Raw genomic sequence first — 24,511 nt, 5'->3', positions numbered from 1 at the left:
GCTCAACGAATTTCAACCATCCTTTATTTGACAAACATGAAAAGAGCAAGGAGCACACGAATGTGGCTCAAGATATTGTTAATAAACAAGCTAGCCGAGAAGAAATGTCCAGTCGCCAGATGGCCACTGGCCAGATGGCAAGACAAGCTGAATGAAGAACAGCGGCAAGCTCTGTTTTAATATTTTTCTCCTCGCCTTCCATGAAGCTAAGCACGCACGTCCCATGTCTTCCTATTCTGAGGATATTCCTTTACTGAAGCGGCTAGAAGTAAATGTCGGAGGTGCATATCATTCACGTGAAGGGGGCACGCGCATCATGCAAAGCATCGCCCGCGCCATCAGCGGGGAGTTACGAGCCAAGTTGCAGTCGGCTGAATTTTGGGGGCTGCTTTTTGATGGATCTGAGGGCATCACAAAAACTGAGCAGGAAATCGTTTACATTGTTTCTGTGTCCAGCACCGGAGAGTTTACCTCAGATTTTATTGGACTGATTGAATTGGGTGCTGACCGAACTGCGCAGGCCATAACAGACGGACTTGTGAGACTTTTCCAGGACACAGGCTTGGATGACTGGACAACAAAGTTGGTCGCTGTGTGCACAGACAGGGCTGCTGTCAACGTCGGTATTTACAACGGCGTTGTTCCAAAACACTGTCGACTTGCTGTGGTTGGACACTCCCTTGTTGCACATTCTGTGCCCCGCACACACATTGGAGAATTGCGCAAAATCAGCTGATCGCAACGTTCCTTACTGTGAGACATTTAATCGCTCTGTGGTCAAGCTGCTGCAGTTTTATTTACAAAAAGGTGGAGCAAAAAAAAACTGCTGAACTGAAGAAGCTGTGTGAAGAAAATGGGATATCTTTTGTGAAGCTGGGTAAGTTTTATAATATCAGATGGCCTGCATGGAGGCATGAAACGCTGTTAAAAATATTAAGACTATTGCCAGCCATTAAAATGCAACTGGCTAAGAGTGATAACAGTGACTTCCAGCATATCTGCGCAGAGCGTCTTCAGTGCTTTCTGTCAAACATGCTTGACATTGTTAACATTTTGAAGACCACATCCATTAGGTTTCAGAAGGAAAAGCTGACCATTGGAGAATGTAAGGATGAACTCATGGTGGCCATTGGACAGTTCACACTTCTGCTTGATGGTGAAGGCCAGAGGGCACACAGTGTTTCTATTGCTGATGCTGACAGAGATAAGACAAACTTACTCAGGGGGTTAACTGAAGAGTTTGAAATCAGATATGACTCCCTCAAGTCATGTGATCAATTTTTAGTATTTGATCCTTCAACATGGCCTCAGGAAATGCAAGACCTCCACAGTTTTGGAAATGCAACATTTTGCAGCATTCTCAAGAAATATGAGGCCACATTACAACTTGTTAAAGACACCACTGTGACAGAATGGATGCGCTTAAAGCAGGCAGGAAAACGCCTGGGAGCCTCTTCTGTGTATGACTTGGTCCAAATAGTAAATACAAGTAACCCAGATGCTTACTCCAACATCAACAAGATGGTTAAGCTGTCTCTTACGCTGCCTTTAAGCAGTGCAGCTTGTGAGAGGGGATTCTCACATCTCAACATAATTAAAACCAAGTACAGATCTCGTCTGTCACATGCTCGTCTCACAGCCCTGATGCAGATACACCTGTCAAAGCAGACCACAGAGACATTTGACCCAAAGCAAGCTGTTGACCTGTGGATGGAGACAGCTAATCGGAGGCTCAACCAAGGACAGGGAGGTGCATCTGCAGCATCTTCATCTACCATGCAGGAAGCTGAAGCAGAGGACACTGAAGAGGACAGTGGTCGTGACACTGAGGAGGACAGTGAGGAAGACTGCACTTTATAAGGCCACGCTACATATGGTGTGAGTACCAAACACCATCTTCTGGTACTCATCTGAGTAACTCACTGATAAAGTTATGTGCACCCCTGCCCATAACTGCCGTTTTAGCTGAGGAGGAGCTCTGGGCATTTGAGGGGAACAGCTCTGTGTTGCAATCACCACTCCGGTTCGTTTTTTTTTTTATATAGATAGTGCTCACAAAGGTATAACGATCAAGATTAACTTAAAAATTGCCCGGAGTTCTCCTTTAATGTAGTAAAACTAATATAGTTTGGCTAATGTAGGTGTTCTTATACTGATGTTATAATTGTTTATTTGGGAATGAAGGCAACCGTTAAATCCACTGGCCAGTGTTATTTATTTTTATGACCTTTTTATGTACTTCGTATATAATTTTTTTTTATTAATATTGAGTTAGCTTTTATTTTATATTTTCTGTTTTCATTTTAATAAAAAAAAAAAACACAAAAAACACTACCCTCTATGGATACATTGTGTCACTACTATAAAAGAGCAACATTTATTGTATTTTTGAGATAATTTCTGTAAAATTCTGTTTTAAACTATCAAAACACACAGAATATCCATTTAGACTTGTATTAGAGAAATGCAAAAGCCTGTCTGATAACATGGTGGATAGCAACAGTTGTTAAGGGAGAATTGGCCACTGGCCAGTCATGTTTATGAGGAAGAGTTTAGCAAAGGGTCGGTTGGTTGGATTGTGAAAAGTGAGCATTTGAAACCAGAATAGAGCCAGTGATGGGTGATTTCTTGTCTGTGATCATTTTAGTACATACTAGCATGTTGTACTACATTTAGCATGTCCATAACCATGTTCGTCTCTGTTGCTTCTCTGTCTATAGGTCTGAGAAACAGTAGAGTCTGCATGTTGACATGCATGAGGCTTTGTGGCAAACCCTAAACAATTTCCTGTTTGTAAATTTGCAGTCGTCCCTTCAAAGCGCCGGGGTCGAAGGGTAAAGCATGGGGTCATTGTCAGCGGCAACAGAGGAAGCACCAGCAGCCACGACCTCGGCCTCAGAGAACGAAGAAATGGAGCCAATCAGAACGCGACCCCAATCGGCAGTTCACAGATGTCAAAATAGAGCTGGGTCCCATGCCCTTCGATCCCAAATATTAAAAGAAAAATTTTAGTTCTTTGTAATATTGCTCCTTTTTTGCATTTGTTTTATCTTGGAGGAGATTAAAGAATGCTTTGGATTTTTGCACATGTAAAATACTGTTCTAATGCTGGTTGAATGATTCTAGTGTGTTTCTCTTTCTGCACTACGGTGATGGCAGTGCACTGAAGTTAGAGAATACGAACTGCATTTTTTTAGCAGTTTAGAATTAATTATAGGTATTTTTGAGGCAGATTTATTCTCTGAACTTGTAGAAAAAGTATTTAAATCATTGAAAATTGTTTTGAACGCATAACAAGTGGGTAAATTATTTTAATTCGGGCTAGTAACCAAAAAGCACTTTGTATTGTATAATTTTAAATAATTCCTGACTATGGTTTTCAAAAACAAAACAAAAAAAATTATATTCAAGTTTGCTTAGGACCAAATAACCAATCAAAATAAATTATATTGAAAAAAAGCTCAGATGTTCAGATTTAAAATAATAATTAAAAGATTGCGCATCATTATAAAGGTAACTTTGAAGTGGTCTTGTCACTTGGCTGTGTTATTTGAGCATGCTAATTAGTTGATAGTTCACTATTTCCAAAAAAATTGTTTCACTATTTCTCTTTTTTTGTGTGTGGATATCGGCTAAGTAACATTCCTTGTTTTGAAACAGCTGTAAGATTCACTAGTCATCTGCTCTAATGTAATTGAACACAAATTCACTTAACTGCTTAGTGTTGCACTTAAACTGTAGAATAAAAGTCTTTCTATGCTTCATTGGTAATTGTTTTCCTGCTTTGACATATGCTAAACACAGATCTGGATTTTACACTGGAAAAGTGTTTGTGATTCTGGTATGAAATTGGAGACAATGTAACAAAACAAAAGCAAGTCTTTATATAAGTTTGCAATCGGTTGTACATCTTCAAACTATAAAAATGAATCAATCTTCAGTCCAGATACTCTGGTGTATATTAATATTTTCGATCCCACTCGACCTTCAGGAAAGTGAGTGTGGAATATTTCGGCTTGTTTGGTAAATCTGTTTTCCTCCAGGAATGCTGCAATCTCCTAAAAGAGAAAGAAACAAAATTAGTCTCAAGAAAATTAGTTAAGTACTTAATCAAACCTCTAAAAGGAAGTATTAAACTGTAGGTCCTGCAGCATTTGCGCTCTAAAAAATTTTTTTACTCAAATCACATGAGCAATTGGATTTACAACTTGCAGGGAAGTACCACCTCAGGTTTCTACAGTAAGTGTAAACATCAAGTGATTTAATTTGACTACATTTAATTGCTTTCGATCTTTTACCTTCTGCAGGAAGTCAAACAGCACTATATGTGATGGTAACGTCGACTGAGATGGAAAAGATGTTCTGAGCCAGTGAAGAGGGTTGGAGAAGAACACGGCTGCTTCATCCATATACTCCTCATTTCCTGTAAGATCAGGTGGACACTCCAGGAAACGCAGTTTGAGGGGACAATGCAGGTGACTAGAAAACACAAAGGGAACCATGATGTCACATCATCTTTTTGCTTTAACCCTATGAAGCCTACTGTATCGTATTTGATATGTAATTTCTAAGGCCTCTAAATGATCAACATGATCAAAACTGCTGAAAAATTTTTTTTGCACAAAATCTACTTCACACCTTCTGTCATGTGATTGATTTTTTTTTTTTTTTAGTAAGTTAATGCCTTTTAGTATAATTGCAAAATCATATACACTTTCTGGACTGAAACAACTTAGGTTTACTTGATTATCCATACACTTTTTTTTATCATGTTGAAAATTGAGTATCAAATATGATACATCAGGGCTAAGAGGAATGTTTATTTGTTCACCCCTTAAACATCATTGTATTGCTTTGCATTATGTTTTAAAACTACAGAGATTTGATCATAAACATTAAATAACATTACATATTATCTGGAGATATTGAGCGAGAACTGATATTTAAATGCATTTTATGCAAGTTGTTGCTATACTGTTATAAAGATCTCACTGATTTACATTACAAGCTATCAGAATTTCATCTTACTTTTTGGTCATATAAATATCAGCAACTGCACCAAATTGCAAATGTTTGCTCAGTTTGGACCTGAATAAAATGTGTGTTTTCCTCCATATTTAAACTACATCATACTATAAGAGCCATAAAAGCTTGAAACATTATGTTTTCTAACATGTTTGTGTTCTGAATATGCAGATGCTCACCTGTACAGTGGTGTGGAGTGACAGGGCATGAGGAACAGCAGCTCAGTTGAGTTCTGCGAGTCGCTGATGTCACACAGTCGTTGCAGGTCATGCATGACATCTAGAGTGCCACGCTGGTGAATTAAACCAGTATATAAGGCAGGACACAGATTGAGCACCAGCAGTGCACCAGCAGCAGTTTTCCTCCACGCTTGTAGCTTCGCTAAAGATATACCTGTCAGTAAGAGCACACAAAAAGCTTCAGAGCAGTTTCAAATCTTCACAAACTGCTAAATACTTGGAAAGAAATACTCACCGCAAAATATCATACAGAATGGCAACACTGGATAAATAAACCGTAACTCCTTGTGTGCGAGAAAACTGCAAAAAGCACATTTCATGAGCTAAATACATAAATACAGTCTCTGAACCAAAACGTAAATGGTTGTCCATGCAGAAGTTGCTGACACAATGCTATGGCATCTTGGCTGGACTCTATATGATATGTTTTCTCTAGATAAGCGTTAAGGATTTTCTTAGGGCACCTGTAAATGGCTGTAGTCCATAAGATGGTTATTAGCAGGATTCTGTGCTTTTTGGTGGCCAGTGAACATCCATGCATGAAGAACGGTAAGTGAGGTCCGATCACGACCAGCAGACCCTGAGTGAAGTACCAGTGCCACGGATGAGCTCCATAAAACTCCGCCACATTGTGCAGCACATTAAACTTCAGGAAGTTCCACTGGACAAAGACCCACTTCAGAAATACAAACACATGATGATATTCTGATGATACATGCAATGCACACTTCGATCTATCCCTGAAAGCCTCATTTTTTCAGTTTCGGTAATTTATTGAAAACACTGTCAAGAACATGTCCGGGTCATATTTCATCCAAAAATAAACTAATTATTATTTTTAATTGAGCACATTTTCCTCCCTAATTCTTGTTATATGTCCAAATGTTTTACTTGTGTTTGTTATTCTCATGATTCCTTACCGTTTTTTGCAATAGCATTATATTCAGTGCAAGAAATATATGTATATACAGTAGATACTTTAGAATTGAAATATATATTTTTTATTATAAAATATTATATTTTACATTTATATATGAAGACCTCCGATGCAAAAGCCTCTAAAAGCCCCTTCTGTCATAAATGAGATAATAATATTGAGTGAATGCTCTCTGCACATGCGTTCATCAAATATTTTCACTTTAAACTCACTAAATCCCAGCCTCAGCCTATTCAGAAATGCTGGTACTTGGGTAGAAACCTATACATAGCAGCCTGATAAAAATGTTAATATTAAACAAAAACTTTAAGATGGACTTAGAGGCTTTTGCATCTGAAGTCTTCATATATCCTTATATCAGACTTCATTATTTTTATGCAAAATGCAGTTCCTTTTGTCATTGTTATTCTTTAACTATTTTAAAAACAGTTTAGTTAATTAAAAAAATTAAGCTGAAATAAGATAAAATACAAAATATTAGATGAAAAACTTAAACATAAATTAGAAATGAAAATAAGTTTTAGTTGAAGTGCTAAAATTACTAAAACTGAAATGAAAGAAAATTAAGTTAAATAGAAACAGTGATAAAAAATGACAAAAGCACATAACAAAATAGCTAAAAGTAAATTGAAAATGAAAATCAAAAAGATTAACTATGTAGCATTTTTATTTATATTATAATAAATAATGTATTAAATTAGTGTATTAAAATTACACTGATTCACGTCTTTTGATTTGGGTTTGAAATATGACATCAGCATGATCTTTACTGACTTAGTGAGCAACACTATCTATTCCTCCAAAACTGGTAGTGTTTGAAATAAAAATCAATACATTTGGTGTCTTGGGCTTTTTGTTCAGTAGAGAAATACACATTATTTTTTCAATCAGAAAGTCTGTAAAAGCAGTAAAAAAAAAATACCTTTCCATAGAACACAGAGTCTATCAGTGTCGAGATGGCCAATGCAAGAGTCCTGCACAAATGATGGAAACATTCATTACCTAACAGATTATTGCTGGTATCCAAACTACAAGTGAAAACAAATGCAACATGTACGCAATGGGAATGCATCGCTGTGTGATGAGCTTCAGCTTGTTCTGTTCCACACAGAAATGATAGAACAGCAGAGGAAGCCAGACGATCAGAGCTGTGGGACGGATGACTACGGCCAAGGACACCAGACACAAATACTTCCAGCTAAAAAGGAGAGAAACAAAAAAGTTTCATCTATGAGTCTCTGAAAGGTTTGTGCAATCACTAGTGTGTAGTAGAGTTGCACGATTCATTGTTAAAAGATTCGCTGTCTATTAAAGGTAGGGTAGGCAATGTTTTTCATTAACACTTTTGTTATTCTGGTTGAGAAACTTTACATTTTGATAGCAAACAATAATAGAAGTGATCTAAATATTATAAAATGTACATAAAGTATATCTTCTGTGCAAGTCTCAGGACCAAACAATGTTCGTCCAATATTATGTCCTACCTCCCTGTCAACGTATGTATTTGCATACCTCCAAATTGTCATGCAGAGATCACACGTCATCAGTGCGTTCCATGCTGAGCGCTGCAAACAAACAGCAGCCACCTTTACAGTTCATCCTGAACCAAAACAACAAGCTTATGCTGCGTTCACGCCAGAACTACTGTAATTAGGAGAGGGCAACCCTAATTACAGACTCGAATTTATGCATTTCTATCAACGCTGATATGAATCTGCAGCAGTCAGGTGGTACAAGTCAGCACTCTTCAAGTTTTTTAGGTTCTTTGAGACATGAGGTGATATAACGCTGTGTCTCGTAGCGCTTTGTGCTGTGCGTGTGCATGTGTTTTGGAGGAGGCGTGGCTTTGGAGATGCTCTTTGGGATAGTAGGATCTCATACTTTCAAAACTAGCTTGCTAGCCTCTCCAAAATTGCCTACCCTACCTTTAAACCTTTGAAAGGTACTATCACAGCGATTCAAATTTGCGTTGGTGCTGCAGACAGAGGGAGCAGTTGTGATATATATAGGTATGAAACAGCCTCACAAATAGTCTTTACAACCACACAGTATCAACATTTTTGACTTACAAACATTCAAATGACCACAGAAGTTCTGGGATATAGGTTTATAGTTCAGATTTAAACACTGATGTCTACAATAGCGATCAAAATAGAGCTTCAAATAAAGATTGTATCCATTACAACGTTACACCAGTAGGTGACGGCAAGTTAATAAAAAATGTATTTATCATTAAATCATCCATTCAAAAGATTCGTTCAAAAATGCTGATTCATCTAGTCTCTATGAGTGACTCATTGAATAATTCATTCAAAAATATATATATTTTTAATCATTCAAATTAAATAAATATTTTTTTAAATAGACTCCAGCAATTAACATTTCATCGAAACCTCTAGAAAAGTACATGTTATTTTGTTTTGGAGAATCGTGATCTCTATATAAAACAAATAAATCATGATTTTCAGTTTATCCAGAATCGTGCAGCTCTAGTGTGTAGATAGGATACTAAATTATGCACCTGTTGTGCATTTTGGAGCCGGGTAACGGGTAAAAGCAAAGTGCCAGGGTGGTCAGAACCGTTTCCATGGTGTTGGTCAGAGTCCGACTGCAGCAGTACCAGGTGAACCATGAACACAGCTGACAGAAACACTAAGAAAACACAGCAAAACTGAGTGGGACGAACACAAAGCATTCAAGCTTAATGCATTGTTTGTGTATCTGCTTGATGATTATCAAGGGAACATCATCTCACTGTCCATTTGGCTACATCTGGGGTTTCCCACTGCAGGACGAGGTGGTACAGCTTCACGTCGGCATATGCAGCCAGCAGTGCCTGGAAAGCACGTGGCAAAAACACCTGCAAAAACAGGTAAACATGTTAAAGGTGGGGTATGTGATTCTCTTTTTTGTCCATTTTTTCAAAATAACTTGAAATTCTATTCCTAACCCACTTACAGCCACTGAGTTAGAAGCACTGAAATGAAAATTAAGCAATTTAATCATCTGTGGAACGGGCAGGACTCGGAAAAACTCCAGCCAATCATTTCCAAGATCACCGAGAATCATTGGACAGTACGTTCGTCAATCAAACGGTCGTACCATACCCCCCTCCCCCCAGCGCGCGTGACCCCCTTCGTGCGCATACTCAAAGCTTGTGACGCATGCGCGTCTCGTTAGTAAAGCCGGTTCCATGATTAGTAGTAAATCGTCATTACAATCTCTTGCACATCTGAGTTTTCTCTCGTGCATGATTACGCGTCCATGTTCTTCGAATGGGTGGAGTCAGGGCCAGCGTTGGAGGAAAGAAGGTAGGACCATTTGAATTGTGTATTTTCAAAATCTGCCGGTCGTTTTCCAAATCCCATACCCCACCTTTAAGGAAACATTACACTTGCTGTCAATATAATACACTGAAGTCTTACCAATAGATATGCTGTGTCATAATTCATCAGATCCAGGAGTTTATACATAAGAGCAAACAGGAGAGGATAAGAGTATCCTCGGATGCCTTCCTTCCATTCCCAGGTCTTGTAGCCATAAGTGAGAAACAGGTTAAGGATTTAATTTACAGTGAATGTTTCTAAAGTATTATTTTCAAACTAAACAACTTTTTTGCAGTTCAGGTCCTAAGCAAGGATATCTGAAGACCATTCGATGGGAAATCTCAAGGGACTGCCAGTACTCATCTGGGACGAAACTGGTCTGAACAAGGAGGCAGTTGAGCAGGCGGAATATGACAGTGAAAACTGAGACACTGATGCCAAAGAATTCTGCAGAAATGACAGTTAGCAGATGCAGATAGTAGAAGCAGGGTCACTGATGGCCAATATAATGCTGATTAATATAATGGATGTTTTACTTCACTTTAGTTTAGTTGTAGCACTATTTCTGTAGATTTGAAAATCATGCTTTTCCCCATTATTGTTGAATCACGGAAGCTACACCAGATATTTTGCCAAGATATCTCTATTTATTATTTTATACTTGTATCAGACAGAGAGAAACAGGCATAGAAGAATAAGGCTACATGAGAGGTGGTCTTCATTCCAGATTTCTCTTTTCCCCATTTCTCTATCCTCTCACCCCATCATGCCAGCTGTAATGCTTTCTCTGTGTTTCTCCTCCCTCATCCCCTCATGCCTCTATGTTTCTCCTTCCTTTCACCCCGTCATGCCTTTACGTTTCTCTGAGTCAGTACAGTGAGGATTGAGCTTATATACACCACCGAGCAACTTTCAACTTCCTTGTAAGGTAGAAAAGCATGTTGCTTATGTTTAAAAATGGAACGTATACCTCATGCTTACACATGGTACAATCCACTTTCCATATTAAGAAACTATTCCTCGGTGTATACATACGTGGTACATTTGCATCAGTTGAAAAACATTCCTTTCCTTGTAAAGAACACAACAACTGTACACATTCACAGTATGCACTGCACACATATCTCTAAAGCCCCCTTTCACACAGCGCGTTGATCCCGGGAAATTGCCGGGAATTTGCCAGAACGCCTTCTGTGTGAACGCAAACAAGACCCGGGATTGATGCCGGGATCAATGCCGGGTTGGGGACCTAGTAACATTGCCGGGATCAGTCCCGGAACGCGCACTGTGTGAACAAAAGCCGTAATCAATGCCGTGTTGTAATGAGGACGCTAGTGAAACAGTACGTAATGCGCTAGTTTATGATCGAATCAGAGAAATAAAATGCACAAGCGTAGTTTCGTAGGGCGTAGAGAGAAAGAAATCGCAGCTCAAAAGCAAACTTAAGATGCTGCTTTGACATTACATGTCACATCGATGTCACATGTCTTTACGGGATTTTTACGTGTTGTGTGTGAACGCACTCTGATTCCGGAAAATCACTGGCAGTGTGAATGAACCAAAATCAAACGAACCCGGGTCAAATCCCGGGTCACTTTATCCGTGTATTTTCCGGAATCTCTGTGTGAAAGGGGCTTAAGCAAAATATATAACTCTCCCAGCTCCCCTCCCTGTGGTCTAAAATATGATCCTTAAACACGTGTCCATGCAATCTATAGTCTGCATTTTAAACTTCATAGGATAATACAACTGATTATGAATACTAATAAAAAATGATAATACAGATACATAATATTAAATAATGAGGGGGGTTGGTCTTGGGGTGGCTGTGGATTGGCCTCACACATTTCTGAGCGCTTTATTAAACAGAAATTTGCTGTTGGTGTATTAACCTAATGGTCGCCAGATTGTTTATCTAAATAGACCTATGTTGTTAAAATTTACTGTTTACCAGGTTTTTGGTAATTTTCTTGATTTATTTTTTTTTATTCTTTTTTAAATGAAAACTAACATCATAAAGTATGATATTTGTTTTACTTTGAGCAATTATGGAGCTATAATTGACTCTTCTTAGGAGCATATAAAACAAAAAATCTCCTTGGAAAAAATGAAATGTAATATTGTAGTAGTTATAAACAAACATATTTTAGTACAGATTAGTTTGAGGGCAGCAATTGTATTCATAATGTCAAAATAAAACCGACGTAATGTTACTTGAAGGCATTATAGCCTACTATTCCTGCCAAACTTCCATGGTTGCGGTTAGTGTTACTACAGTAAATCCATGGTGAATGTTGCTGATCTGTGGACAATGGATAGTAATTCTTGGCACAATGTTTCTTTCTGGTTTCCACATCAGTGCTGTTTGATCCGTTAATAACGGAGAAATGTGAATGTTTCTCACTAGATTTCGCAGCGATGTTATTACTTCTGTGGCAAATTCAAATTCTTCCTTTTAGGGCTGACTTCTAATAGTCAAGGATTCGACGATTCGATTCGGAGAGGTCTGATTCGACTATGAACCTCATAGTCGAATAGTAGGGAAGTGTTATGTAACCAATAGGGTTGTGACGCTTATTATATAACGTGAGACCGACGGTTATAGTTGATCACCGTCATTAGAACTCTATAACCGCCAAAACCGTGCTATTAAAATATTTTTACAAACATTGTTTATCATAGAGAATGTTTAAATACTAATATCATCTTACGAGGGAAACGGAGGCGGAGTTAGTGGTGCTTCGGAAGCTGAGTGCTGGAGATGATTCGGGAGGGAGGGGTCTGTGCACCTTTACCGATCAGAGCGCGCGCTGACACGGAGTAAAGCCTTGTTTATACCAGACGCGTCCGCACAAGAGCGAAGGTGCGCGCGGCAAAAAATGACGCGTTGGATGCGCAAGACCCCATTTCGCTTGGCTGTGTGCACGGCTTTTTTTTTTTTGTAACAGCGCGCGCGACGCCGCATCCGAGGATGAACGACTTCAAGCCGAATCTGCTCGAGCATGTAGGCTACGTCTCACCGCACCGGCACGCAGTTTGCGCGTCTAAATTGCAAAGTTCATTGCAAAGTTTTTTTTTGTTAAGGTTTTGTTTACTGTGTGTGATTTATTTAAAACAAAGCACATTCATTGCAACGTTTTTTTTTTTAAGGATTCATTTAATGGAAAACACATTCACTTTTTCTCTTGCTGTTCATTTTAAATAAACGTAGAGCGAGTTGTCCTATAACAGACGAACAGTTATTCAACCGAACGTCTGCTATCTAAAAAAAAAAAAAAAAAAAAAAAAAAAAAGGTTCGACTACCACGCGATTGACGTAAATGACCCAATTGGCCGAGAAAACGTAGATATTAATATATAGATATTAAGACAAATATATTTAATTGTCTTAATAATATACTTCAATATCTTTAGCATTATTATCTCAAAATGTAATTCCTTTTTCATGTGTGTGTGTGTGTGTGTGTGTGTGTGTGTGTGTGTGTGTGTGTGTGTGTGTGTGTGTGTGTGTGTGAACGATCTATGTACGATTTATGGAAAGCAATATTCATGTAGCCTAGTTCCCAGAATCCTGCCAATTTATGTTAATTTAATGAAATGGTTATTATCTATTATACGATTTTCTTCCCATTAAAATACATTTGGCTGTAAAGTGAGTCTAAACCCTAGGTTCAGGACTCTCACCAAGTGTTTGAGGTCTCCTGTCATCTGTGCTGTACAGAATGGAGCTCCTCTTCCTCAGTCTCACTGATTCACATGAGGATTGGTTCTGTTTGAAGCGCTCTCGAATCTTTTCCATGTCTCCACATCAACCTCAAATGGGCTTCAATGTTCAGCATTTTAACTCCGACTGTAAATGTTCATTTTCTGGCGCTTTCACTGAGTGTTTTCTGCCTTAAATTTGGAAACTAGATTCATTTCCGTGTTTGGTTCATGTTGTCCCATAGAAATATATACATAGATGCCTCATTAGCGGCCGTTTCATCAATACTCGTCAGCCATATTGGAGCGGTCGTGAACAATCGACTGAGCGATTGCAATCGTAGTTAGACCAGTTAGACGCATATGCATATATATTATGAAATAGACTCCAGCAGAAGATTTTGCTAAACTAACACAATACAACAAGACGATGACATCAGCAGACACGGCATTAAAAAGTTACCATAGTTAAAGAAAAACATTAAAGGTACCTCAACAAAAAACGAGTGTAGCCTACTGTTGTTTTAATACTTATAAAAACACAAACCAAGACATTCTCACGTGTAAAAAGGTTATCCCATTTCTTCGGGAATTTAAATCTCGACGGTTTCACAACCAGACTCAGTGCTATCATGTTGTGGCATTATTGATTCTTACTGTGAGTGACGGCACGCTGACCGTTGCAAGATGGCGGGCGCATCTACGTGTCTGGAGCGGTGCAATGTGGTTTCTACGTATACATCTATGATGGCGACTGTCCCACATTACATCATGAATATATAATAAGGACATAAATGCAGGCTTTGTAATGCTTAATGTGTAATGTTTATAATAATTTTATGTTCATTTACATATGTTTCGTGGCCTATTAAATAGGTCCTGAAACGTTATTATGAATGTATTTTGAAAAAAAGGCGGAAATGTACATTTCGCATTTGGCCTGCGTGAGTTTCCGTAGTCGCTCGTTCGTCCTTGTCTTACATGTGTTTTAACCCTCCCTTTTTTTTACTGTCTATGTCTATGAAAACATCAAGGTGAGTAAGAAAACAGTAATTAACGTTAGACATTAGAGAATTAGACGTGGTATAGAATGTTATCGCAGTGTCCCTGCGTAAGCTAACGTTATATGTGAATTGTAATCTACAATACATGCTGATGCACTGTAATGTACAGATTGTACCAATTATATATAATTAATGCATACGCAAAATACTATAAAAAGCAGCTAACAGAAGTTAGTTTTTAATGAATTTTCTTTTCAGGAGTGGGATTTTTTGCGGCTCTAATGGGTTGTGTTCCTTCATAAAATAAGATCATGTTTGGAAGACGGATTCCCTTTAATCAGATAGCAGTTGCTACTCTGGTTGGAGTAGTGGGAGGTGTGTATATATACAGGCCTATATTTGAGGCACCCAGAAAACCTCTAGCTGCACCAGATCGAGACCTCAAACCAGACTCAGAGGAGCAGAGAGCGGAAGCTACCCAACAAGAAGTACAAGCAAATGCATCTGCAACCAAAGACTGATGTTGAACAAGAGTTTGTGTGAGAATTTGAATGTTAAATGCTTGTTATATACTTTGTAAATGACCACTTTGTAAATTAGGTTGTAAATAAAATGCCTTATTGTCACTGCAAATAAGCAACAACAAAAAACAAAAAAATCTACACCATTCTGTTCATTTATGGATGCACTGTCTGTATACTGTATTGACAGTAAATTTGTTTAGATAAATTATGGCTTTCTCCCATTTGCAATAAAACTAGCAAAGTTGCATGTACCAAATACAATAGTATTTTATATACAATAGTACAGCTAGCATATAATGTATAATTAAGTTTAAAGGGATAGTTTACCCAAAATTAAAATTCTGTCATTTATTTTTACATTTGTTTACAGGGGCAGTACAGTGTACATTAATAAACATACGTAGATGTAAATGTGCCCAAATTAGCCAAAAAGGCAATTTTTCATCTGTTGACCCTTGACAGAATGTTTAAGAAGTCACCCTAAAAAACAAATTATCCTATATTAATACACACAAGAGAAAAAAACATTAACATTATCAAAAAAGAAGTACATGATTCCATGTGGAAATCATGCTAAAATACAGAAATTTTTGTCTAAACATATGTTGTTTTACATAAGAGGTAAGGAAAATGTACTTGCCCACAATTTGTTCCAAACATGTATGTATTTCTTTGTTATGTGGAATGTAAATGATTTTGAAGAATGTTGTATGGCACCACTGACTTCCATAGTTTTTTTGTTTTTTTTTCATACTATGGGAGTCAGTGGTGCCCCACAACTGTTTGGTTGCTGACATTCTTCAAAATATCTTCCTTTGTGCTCAGCAGAAGAAATAAATTCATACATGTTTGGAACAACTTGAGCTGGAGTAAATGATGACAATTTTCATTTTTGGGTGAACTATCCCTTTAAATGCAACCCTTTAAAATGTCAAAGCAGCAACAAGTTTTCATCTACTGGAGTTGAGAGCATAAGCCTGGCAGAATTTACTAAATATTCATTTAAAAAATAAAGATTTTTTTTTATTTATAAAATAATGGTAATAAAATTAACAAATAAAGAGGAATAATATATTACAAAATGTGTAAACATTCACAGATAGAAGGTACCTTTACATCATACCACCAGATGTCGCTACACACACTTACGGCCCTGAAAGAGTTCCTCTCTTGTTGCACTATTTGTGCGTAGTTTAAACATTATTTTAAATGCAAAAACCAAAGCCTGTCAAGTGTTAAATCAATTTAAGGATCAGAAAGTGTTTTTTGTGTTCTTAACAGAAGAAGTGGCGCAAACGAACGCATCCTACAATGGCGAAGGCTTGGCTTATGAATATTTAGAACGCAAGTGACGGTCGTCCGATAGTACTTCATGATTGGCTGATTTTATGGTAGAGGCTGGGCTCATAATAATATTAATGACTTTATTTAATGGGGTGGTCGTTCAAGGCTCCAGGAAGGTCTCAACGTCAGCACTTACCCAATTAATAATTATGAGCTAAACGGATTGGCGCTGCTGCACGGGAAGTATTGCGTCACTGAACGGCCGCGTACACACGCACTGGTACTTCATGTAGGTGTGGGAGCAACTTTAGGAAACAAAGTGTCCATCGCTTCAAAAGTATCACACGTTTTGTACTTGTTCTCCGTTGATTTAATATTTTCGAAAGAGCTTTTAAAATCCAACGAGATCAACAGACGTTTGGGTCACTGTTCTGGTAAGTGCATGTAATAGTTTTTATCTCTTCAAAGGATGATAATAACAGTTTGACAATGTCTTGTCAACACGTTTATTTTAAAGTCTTACAATTTGGCCTTTTGATAATGTATTTTGTATAGACTAAACAGACACGCAATATCTAATGATGATTGCACCTATAGACGTCTTACATATTGTGTCCTGACTCCTGACTAGTGACATTAGTCGTAATAATGAGTGTTTAGTGATAGACAGCTGCCGTTCATGGGTATGAGTTAAATGTACACACATGTGGTTCTATCCTGGATCAGATGTAGTCATCTCAAACACACATGATGCATATGATTATGATCTAAAATTATAATCTGGTCAGAGAGGAAGAATTGTCCTGGGAATTTACCTGCCTCACTTGGGGAAATGCACTTCTTCACTCCCATATCAGGTTACCTGTCAGGAATGTTTGGTTTAGGGATCATTTTTCCTTCTGAATGATCGATTTCCCTTTCTTCCTTGCTTAACTTTAGAAATACTCTTAAGTAACTGTAAGGCATATGTTTGTGACTCAGAATTGATCTATTATGTGTGGATTGATTTACCATGATCACAGTGGTATTCTGAATTTGTCACCCTTTATTGTAACAGAGTAAAAGTTGAAGTTTGAGACTTCAAGGAATATTTCACCCTCCAAAATTAACATTTCACATCCTGATGTCATTCCAAATCTGCTATTTTCTTCCTTCCCTTTTTTACTTGCAAAATGTCCAGTTTTTAGTTAATATTATGCAGTAAAAGTTAATGGTAAGTTCAATGATGTTTGGTCACCAGACATATTCAAGAACCAATTACATTGATGCCACTTACATCAGACTTGAGACATCTTAATGCACCATATTTGAATGTTTGCAAATTTGAGAACTACAGCAGAAGGGACACTTTTCAATAAATATTGAATATAGACTTAAATATCAGCAGGTTCCACACACAAATCTCTCATATAACTTACGAAGACTTGGAATATAGTACATAAATCATATGGACTACTGTATTTTTAGAGCTTGACAACCCCGTTCAGTTTTATTGCATGTTGTCAGAATATTCTGCTTTGTTTTGTGTAGCATGGAAAAACATTTGGAATGTGGAACACGAAAGTGAGATTTTTGGTTGTATTATTCCTTTAAGCGTCTCAAAAGATTCATCTATCTATCCTCAGAAGAACTTCCCACAAAGTTCAAATCATTTAAACTGGCTTAATGTTTTTTCCCTCTGTTCTAGAGAAAGCAGATGAAATGAACATTGGCTTGTGTGTATGCGTGTGTTTTTTTTAAGCGGGGTCTTGGCAGGGTTGGGAATTGAGGGTCACATGACAGGATGCCAAGAGCACATGAGCACCAGCTGATGGTTATTAGATAAGCCTGATGTTAAAACTTACAGTTCACAAAACACCAAACAGAGCCTTTATATAAGGCATGGCAAAAATCACTCGGGACACTTCTACCCAATAGCAAAATTGATACATTTCTTTATTTAGTTAATGAAGATGTTTTCAGCCAATTGGACACATATTTAAGCCTGTAATGTAATTTCAGATAGCTCTATTGGTATTAGTACAATTTGCATCACTATTGCTTGTCTAAGTATTAGAGTTGAGCTTTTGTGCCGTCCTGCAGCACTTGTGTTTCAGACATGAATGATTTCTCAAATCATGTGTGTTGTTGAAGAGAGCGTACTGCGTTTACTTTACTGGACTATAAAACAGGTGAAAAAATCCCACAGACACACATAGAAGGAGGGACCCGAGCCATATGGTGCATTTAAGTCCTCCACCTGGGAAGGTTGTGTTTACAAATTGGGAAGTAGTATTTATGACGTGTGTTCAAATAACTGGTTGGAGCAAGTTGGTGGCGGTGTACATTTTCTACAAAAAGAGCATGATTTTTTTAAACTCTCTCTTTTTTTAACTTTGCTTTTTATGTTTTTATTCAAATTATGAAGGTGCTGTGAAAAGTTATATTGTACCGTAATTGTACAATACTATCGTATTTTGATAACGCTTTACTCTAAGGTTCCATTAGTTAACATTAGTTAATGCATTAACTAACATTAACGTTAAAGATAATAAATACTCATTATTAGTTAGTCAACAATACAAGGCCCATTAAATAAAAATAACAGATACACCTTTTGATTTTAATATTGTATTTAATAAATACTTAAAATAATATTTAACTAAGATTAATAAATGCTTTAGAAGTACTTTTCATTGTTAGTTTATGTTAACTAATGTTAACAAATGGACCCTTATTGTGAAGTGTTACTGACATGCCTTCACCTTGAGACTTCAGAAAATCCAGAGTTTCCGCTTAATTCTGACTTTGTGGTGTTGTTTGTGTGCTTTAGACTTGTTAATACGATATTTCTGACATGACTTCAACGCAGACAGAAAGAAACCATCCAGAACATCCTAGATTTAACTTAACTAAACTAGTTAACTAAACTAGTTAACTTAACTAGTTAACTTAAGTAGTTCACAAGATTCATCTTCTAAAACTGAAAGGTTATAGTTAAAATGTGATTGTAGTTGTTTTGGAATGACTACCAGGCCAAAGAAAATGCCACCTTGTTATATTTCTTGCTTCAGGTCAAAGGTTATGAGCTTCTGTAGGTCTGCATAGTTATTTTGTCTTTCACACGTACAGCTTGAAAAGAGGGAAGTGGACAATAAAAAAAAATAGCCAACTTGTCAGAGCTTGACTGTCGGTGAAGAAACTCTGGTGTGAAATGCAGAAGAGTTTTCTGTTCCTGGATCGGCGTCTCTCTCCGCTAGCGCTGGCGTGCCGCCCAGGGTGGTACTCTGCTGGGAATGTTTGATAAAAGCCTCCGTCTCTGTTTCTCCTGTTCTTTATCCAGGCTTTCATCAGGGCTGTTTTGGTTGGACGGGAAGCACAACTCACACTCAGGCATTTAGCTGAGCTGTTGCACAAGGCCAGTGATTGTTTAAGCACTTGTGCTGTGTAGTTGTGTCTAACTGAAAAGAAAGCATCTGTCGGTCTTCTGAAGTTACTGTAGTGTGAAGTGAACATCACAAACATGTCAGATGATGCAGCCGAACACTCACCATTGTGTCTAGAACTGATTCTACGGGGTTTGTGTGTTCATGCTTGTTTAGCACATAAAGATAAGGTTGTTTTTGCAAATCGCTGCACTTTCCAGACAGTGAACTTTTTTTCTAACCATAATTTGTCTGTTTTTCTGTAAGCTGCAGTATGCAAAAAAAAAAAACACAGTTGCAGATTTTAATGTGATCCTTCTAAGTAAGAGTCTTAAAGTTGCAGATTTGTCCTCATAATAGTGATTCTGTGCTTGTTTACAAGCACTGTGGAGCTAAGAAGATCATGTAGAATCAAGTGACTGTTTTATCCATCAGCTTCCATGTTAACTGTAGTGATGGTCTCATTGAAACATGGTCTCATTTTTGTGTAAATCATTTGTAAGGCCGGTCTTAATTTTTTTTTAAATTGTTGGTTGGTACAAAATAAATGTACACCTTCTCATTGCCATGCATAAATGGTGCATACAACATCTGAATGCTTTGTTCTTTTAGGCAAAATGATTTCACTGCATTTTGATATCACCGGTTTTTTTTGCAAGATCTTTTGCCTTTATAGGTAATCTTAAATTCATAAGCCCATATAGGTTAACCAGAGGTGTTTTAGGAAGCGGTTTCAACTTGAACTCTGATGAACCCTCAGGTAATACTAGTGCTTGTTAGATAAGTTTGGATGGGTGCTTGTGTTGTTGTTGATGTTTTTGTTGTTGTTTTTGTCGCTGAGAGTTTACAAAAGTTTAGGGTTGTTACAAGTCTTCTAAAGTTTTTGAAAGGAAGTCTCTATTGCTCACCAGGGCTGCATTTATTTGATCAAAAATGGTAAAAGTAGTAATATAATTAAATATTAAAGTAACTCTTTTCTATATTAATATAGTTTAAAATGTAATTTATTCCTGTGATGCAAAGCTGAATTTTCAGCATCATTACTCCAGTCTTCTTTAGTGTCACACGATCCCTCAGAAATCATTATTAGGCTTAGGCCTATATGCTGATTTGCTAAATCAGTATATTAGAATGATTTCACGATTCTTGAATGATTAAATTGAAACATTTATTATCAATGTTTTTTTTATTTATATAAATATATACACACACTCATACTTGCCAGTTTATTAGCTACTGTACACATTGCTAGTACTGGGTTGGACCCTATTTTGCATTCAGAATAGCCTTAATTCTTCGTGGCATAGATTCAACAAGGTGCTGGAAACATTCCCCAGAGATTATGGTCCATATTGACCTGATAACATTACACAGTTGCTGCAGATTTGTCGGCTGCACATCCATGAAACAAATCTCCCTGTCCACCACATCCCAAAGGTGCTTGGATTGAGATCTGGTGACTGTGGGGGCTATTTGAGTATAGTGAACTCATTGTCATGTTCAAGATCCCAGTTCGAGATGATTTGAGTTTGTGACATGGCATGTTATATATAGGCAATAGACTTATTCAGTGCAGCGCCATGACATGTATGAAACCCAGGCTATGAGAGATAGATTTACCATGTTTCCAATACCATCCTCTTTAAAAAGCTCTATAAAAAAAAAGCTCTCCTAAATCACTTATAATTTTTCACAGCTCATATTGTCGGGAGTTTTTTTATCTACTGAAATTTCCTGGAAAGATATTTTTATAGTCTTTCGTCAGCAGAGCAATCCAAAAACCCACTGAAGGGTTTTTGGTGTAACCCTTATGTCTCACAACATAACGGCATACAACGCGGGTATGTCTCACAGCCTCACTGTCATTCCTGTCAAAAATCAAATATGGTGCTGCTGTGAATAAGGTCTATAGGGCCTGAATTTAGCCACTGGATCGCGGGTATTGCACATAATTTCACACATTTGTGCAGATTTCATGACTATAAAGGTGGTATTCCTGAATGCATGCACTATAGCATACGAAATGCCTAAATTAATGCACAAAGATTATCAGAGCAAATCAGTTAAAAACCTTTCTGGGACACATCAGTTCTCAAATGGTGAGAGTGATTCAGCAGTAGGCTATACCATGTTGCATGCTGAAACGAAGACTTTCGTTTCAGTCCCAGTCGGGCCAGTGTTGCATCGTCACTAAAGGTTTTTTTTTGTGTGTAATTTAAAGTTGTAATTTATTTGTTAGCCTAAATTATGCAAGGGCGAATTCCCCCACATTTATGGAAAGATATCAATGAAGTAGCTTGAAAATAATATCTCCCGTGACATTAAATTTATCTCAGGCATTTAGTGTTGACAGCTGGTTAATTCGCTAGAGAAATGAACTTTAGAGAGAAGCATTTCGTATATGCACTATATTAGCTTAGACATTATACTTAACCTGTTAGTAATGTCCTGATTAAATAAATGTGTCATGAAAACAAGTTAGGACATCCAATTTGTAAATTATTATATTTTAAAAATTAATTAGAGTAGGAAATTAACTTTATAATTAGATTTAGCCTTGAAGTTAATGCAAAACCTGCCTTATGTGCAATTTACAAGTATTTTTTATTTGAGAGTTTTTTTTTATTATTATTATCTAAAATCTATTATCTTTTATCTTTATTATCTAAAAGTAAATAGCAACTGAATTTAATAATTTGGGCTCTGTTCTTAATTGTAACCTTTAATATTAAAGTAATGTGCAAGAATGGGCTCCCTATATAGTTACAGCATATTTAAACACAGAGACACATTTGTTAAAGAAAAATCTGGTTTAATAAAAAATAACCAATTTTATGTTTAGTTCCCCACCCCGGTGTACCGAAATGTGACTTCAAAACCGAGGTACATACCGAACCGTTATGTTTGTGTACCTTTACACCTCTAAAATACAGTTGTAATCGAAATTATTCAACCTCCATTCCAAATCAGGTTTATTGGAAAAATGTACAGACTTCAAGATGGTTGCAATGAACAAATCAAACAAAAGTACCGGTAATTGAAATAGCTCAACACAAATGTTTCAAGTGATTTCCCCAAATTCAACTGAAAATGGAAGGTTTAATGACTTCTGCAGTCTCAAAATTATTCAATCCCCTGAATTGAATCCCTCCCAACAGCACAAATCTGCAAAACAGTTGTGGTCTCAAGCACACCTGATGTAGGCCTAACTAATCAAGGGCTTCTTTAGTTGCTCCAGGTGTGCTTGAGCTAGAACATATGAAGTACCTGAGCAGGGTAGCGTTTCCCAAAAGCATCGTTAGCCAACTAAGTTCCGTCGTTATCAGCATAGTTCAACGAGTCAGTGTTTCCCGAAATCATAGTTCTAACGAAGATGCGCAAACAGCATCGCAAAGTTGTGTGGTTGGAACGACAGATCTCAACCTGTGGTAACTTAGAAACATGCGGTAGTTTCTTGTTTGCTTGACATGTGGACTCAATTAATCCTTATCTTGAGCCAAATAAGCAAGCTGACATTTAGAATACATACAAATGTCATTTACGTCTTTTAGTTTGTCAAGAGATTTAAAGCACCTTTTTTGAAGAGTGCGTACGTGTGCTTTAGTACGTAAGAACAAGCCAATGATTGAATCTGGAAATAAAGCAAAATAACTAAGAAAAATGAGACGTAGTCCTCAGTTGTCATGTCCGTAATTTATAGCAAAACATCTGGCATTTATTCGATCTCAAACAGATTCATTAAGTAGTTATTACTCCACCACTTGCGTGACATCATTAACCAACATGGTTGAACGACCAATTTGCAACAATACGGTTTCGGGAAACAGTTGTGACTAGCTAGTTGATTTCTTCAACAATGCATCGTACTATGGTTGTAAAGTAGCGAGTTACGTCGTTGTATGGGAAATGCACCCCTGGCTAGGTTTGTTGAGTGTCATGTTTGACTGCATGCTAGAAATATGGCTAAGTCCAAAAGAATGGTCCAAAAAGTTAGCAAGTCAAAGAAACACCTGTGCAGTTCTCTGATCAGCCAGAAAGATGAACCCAAGAAAAGTCTTCTGTGGTCTCGCTGGATGGATCCGATTGCTTGGGTCAGCCTCAGACGTTAAGCAGCTTATGTTCAGGATGGTTTTTAGCCCTGCCTCGTGAAATAATGTGGTCATTTGTTCGAGTTTTTATGTTCTTTCTGCAGTCATATGATCCGCTTTAATGCAGTCTGAGGAACCCCCACTGAACATTCTCACAGCTACAGCTAAGCCATTCTCCGCATGCTTTTCTCTCCTCAGTTGTGTTTGCGGACATGACAAGACAAGGTGTGCATCAAGACATTATGAAATCCTAGGGCTGTTGAAACAGGAACAGGTTTTACGCACTCAAGATGAGTCTCATTTTGAAGGCTGCGTCCTCCTGGGGTCGCATTTGTCGGCCGCATACATCATATAGAACAGAACAGTAACTATTACAAAATTGGCTGTTATTTCTAGTGAAGCGTAAATTGTTGTCATTTTTTTAAGACTTTTGAATGTAGTCGTTTGTTTACTGAAATGAAGCAGCCTCAAGTATGTATGCGGCCAACAAAGCGACCTCCAGAGGACACAGTTTTTAATATCAGACACAGCTTCATTATTTTTATTCAAGCTTACACATGACATCATTTCACAAAGGAAGAATGTTCATTGATCATGTGAGAAAATATATTGATGTGCTGTAAAAGCTTACTGTAATTTTCAGGGCTTTTTTTTTTTTTGCAAAATGTTGAGGTAATGTAAAACTTAAAGTAAATTAAGTAAGTGACCAGATCAAAGTTCTGCAGTTTATGTCGAATTGTTCACATTATGAGAGCATATGAAGAGACTTAACAAGCTCTCATCATAGAAGGTCTTGTGATTCCAATGTCACATTAAACCTACATTACCAAGCATTGAAATATTTTACTGTCGGATAAAAAATAGAGCATGACAATTTTAAAGACTAAAGTGACGGATAATGATTGTCTCTAGTGTTAAATACCACCATGGGTTATGAAACAACTTTTAACAGAATGATGCCTCTGTATTGTAATTCTA

General features: G+C 37.3%; 4 protein-coding genes across 14 annotated transcripts in view; 3 read left to right on the top strand and 1 right to left on the bottom strand.

Moving 5' to 3' along the window:
• The window catches only part of ccpg1 (cell cycle progression 1), a 52,673-nt gene extending 48,909 nt beyond the window's left edge, over positions 1-3,764 (top strand). For 3 of the 6 annotated variants that reach the window (XM_077193959.1, XM_077193963.1, XM_077193958.1), the window contains one exon: positions 2,806-3,764. In XM_077193959.1, the coding sequence (XP_077050074.1) occupies positions 2,806-2,998 (193 nt within the window). In that variant the 3' untranslated portion in view covers positions 2,999-3,764. Of the gene's footprint in view, positions 1-2,720 lie in introns of all 6 variants that reach the window. The other 3 variants (XM_077193960.1, XM_077193964.1, XM_077193962.1) reach the window with 1 other exon arrangement.
• A 97-nt stretch (positions 3,765-3,861) lies between these two features.
• Positions 3,862-13,484, bottom strand: pigb (phosphatidylinositol glycan anchor biosynthesis, class B). Of its 6 annotated transcripts, none has more exons than XM_077193965.1 (12): positions 13,212-13,483; positions 9,845-9,974; positions 9,627-9,744; positions 8,957-9,061; positions 8,723-8,853; positions 7,259-7,399; positions 7,124-7,175; positions 5,729-5,940; positions 5,500-5,564; positions 5,205-5,418; positions 4,299-4,479; positions 3,862-4,058 (listed from the first exon to the last, which is right to left on the bottom strand). In XM_077193965.1, the coding sequence occupies exons 1-12, from the start codon at positions 13,324-13,326 to the stop codon at positions 3,918-3,920; spliced, it is 1,605 nt and encodes a 534-aa protein (XP_077050080.1). In that variant the 5' UTR covers positions 13,327-13,483; the 3' UTR covers positions 3,862-3,917. The 6 variants fall into 6 exon arrangements, with proteins under 6 accessions (XP_077050080.1, XP_077050081.1, XP_077050082.1 ...); XM_077193966.1 differs by having other exon boundaries at positions 5,729-5,925; XM_077193967.1 differs by having other exon boundaries at positions 5,729-5,844.
• A 582-nt stretch (positions 13,485-14,066) lies between these two features.
• Positions 14,067-14,899, top strand: pigbos1 (PIGB opposite strand 1). The gene is made up of 2 exons (XM_077194031.1): positions 14,067-14,263; positions 14,492-14,899. Exon 2 carries the CDS (start codon positions 14,545-14,547, stop codon positions 14,752-14,754), a length of 210 nt encoding a protein of 69 aa, XP_077050146.1. The 5' UTR covers positions 14,067-14,263; positions 14,492-14,544; the 3' UTR covers positions 14,755-14,899.
• Positions 14,900-16,267: 1,368 nt separating this feature from the next.
• rab27a (RAB27A, member RAS oncogene family) overlaps positions 16,268-24,511 on the top strand; it is a 29,264-nt gene continuing 21,020 nt past the window's right edge. Inside the window, exon 1 of the mRNA XM_077193947.1 lies at positions 16,268-16,475. The gene's annotated coding sequence lies outside the window, so the exon portion shown is untranslated. The remainder of the gene's footprint in view (positions 16,476-24,511) is intronic.

The sequence above is a fragment of the Siphateles boraxobius genome, unplaced genomic scaffold (genome assembly GCF_051911475.1).
Source record: "Siphateles boraxobius isolate OS27281-9 unplaced genomic scaffold, OSU_SipBor_1 31, whole genome shotgun sequence".
In the NCBI taxonomy this organism is placed as follows: domain Eukaryota; kingdom Metazoa; phylum Chordata; class Actinopteri; order Cypriniformes; family Leuciscidae; genus Siphateles; species Siphateles boraxobius.
Note: the sequence above shows the minus strand (reverse complement) of the source record. Positions and strands in the feature narration are given on the sequence as shown.

Coding starts and splice junctions, on each gene's coding strand:
- pigb (XM_077193965.1), bottom strand. CDS start 13,326: ATGGAAAAGATTCGAGAGCGCTTCAAACAGAACCAATCCTCATGTGAA. Junction 7,176..7,258: donor CAGCGATGCATTCCCATTGC/GTACATGTTGCA, acceptor TCATTTGTGCAG/GACTCTTGCATTGGCCATCT. Junction 4,480..5,204: donor CACTCCACACCACTGTACAG/GTGAGCATCTGC, acceptor TGTGTTTTCTAG/TCACCTGCATTGTCCCCTCA.
- pigbos1 (XM_077194031.1), top strand. CDS start 14,545: ATGTTTGGAAGACGGATTCCCTTTAATCAGATAGCAGTTGCTACTCTG.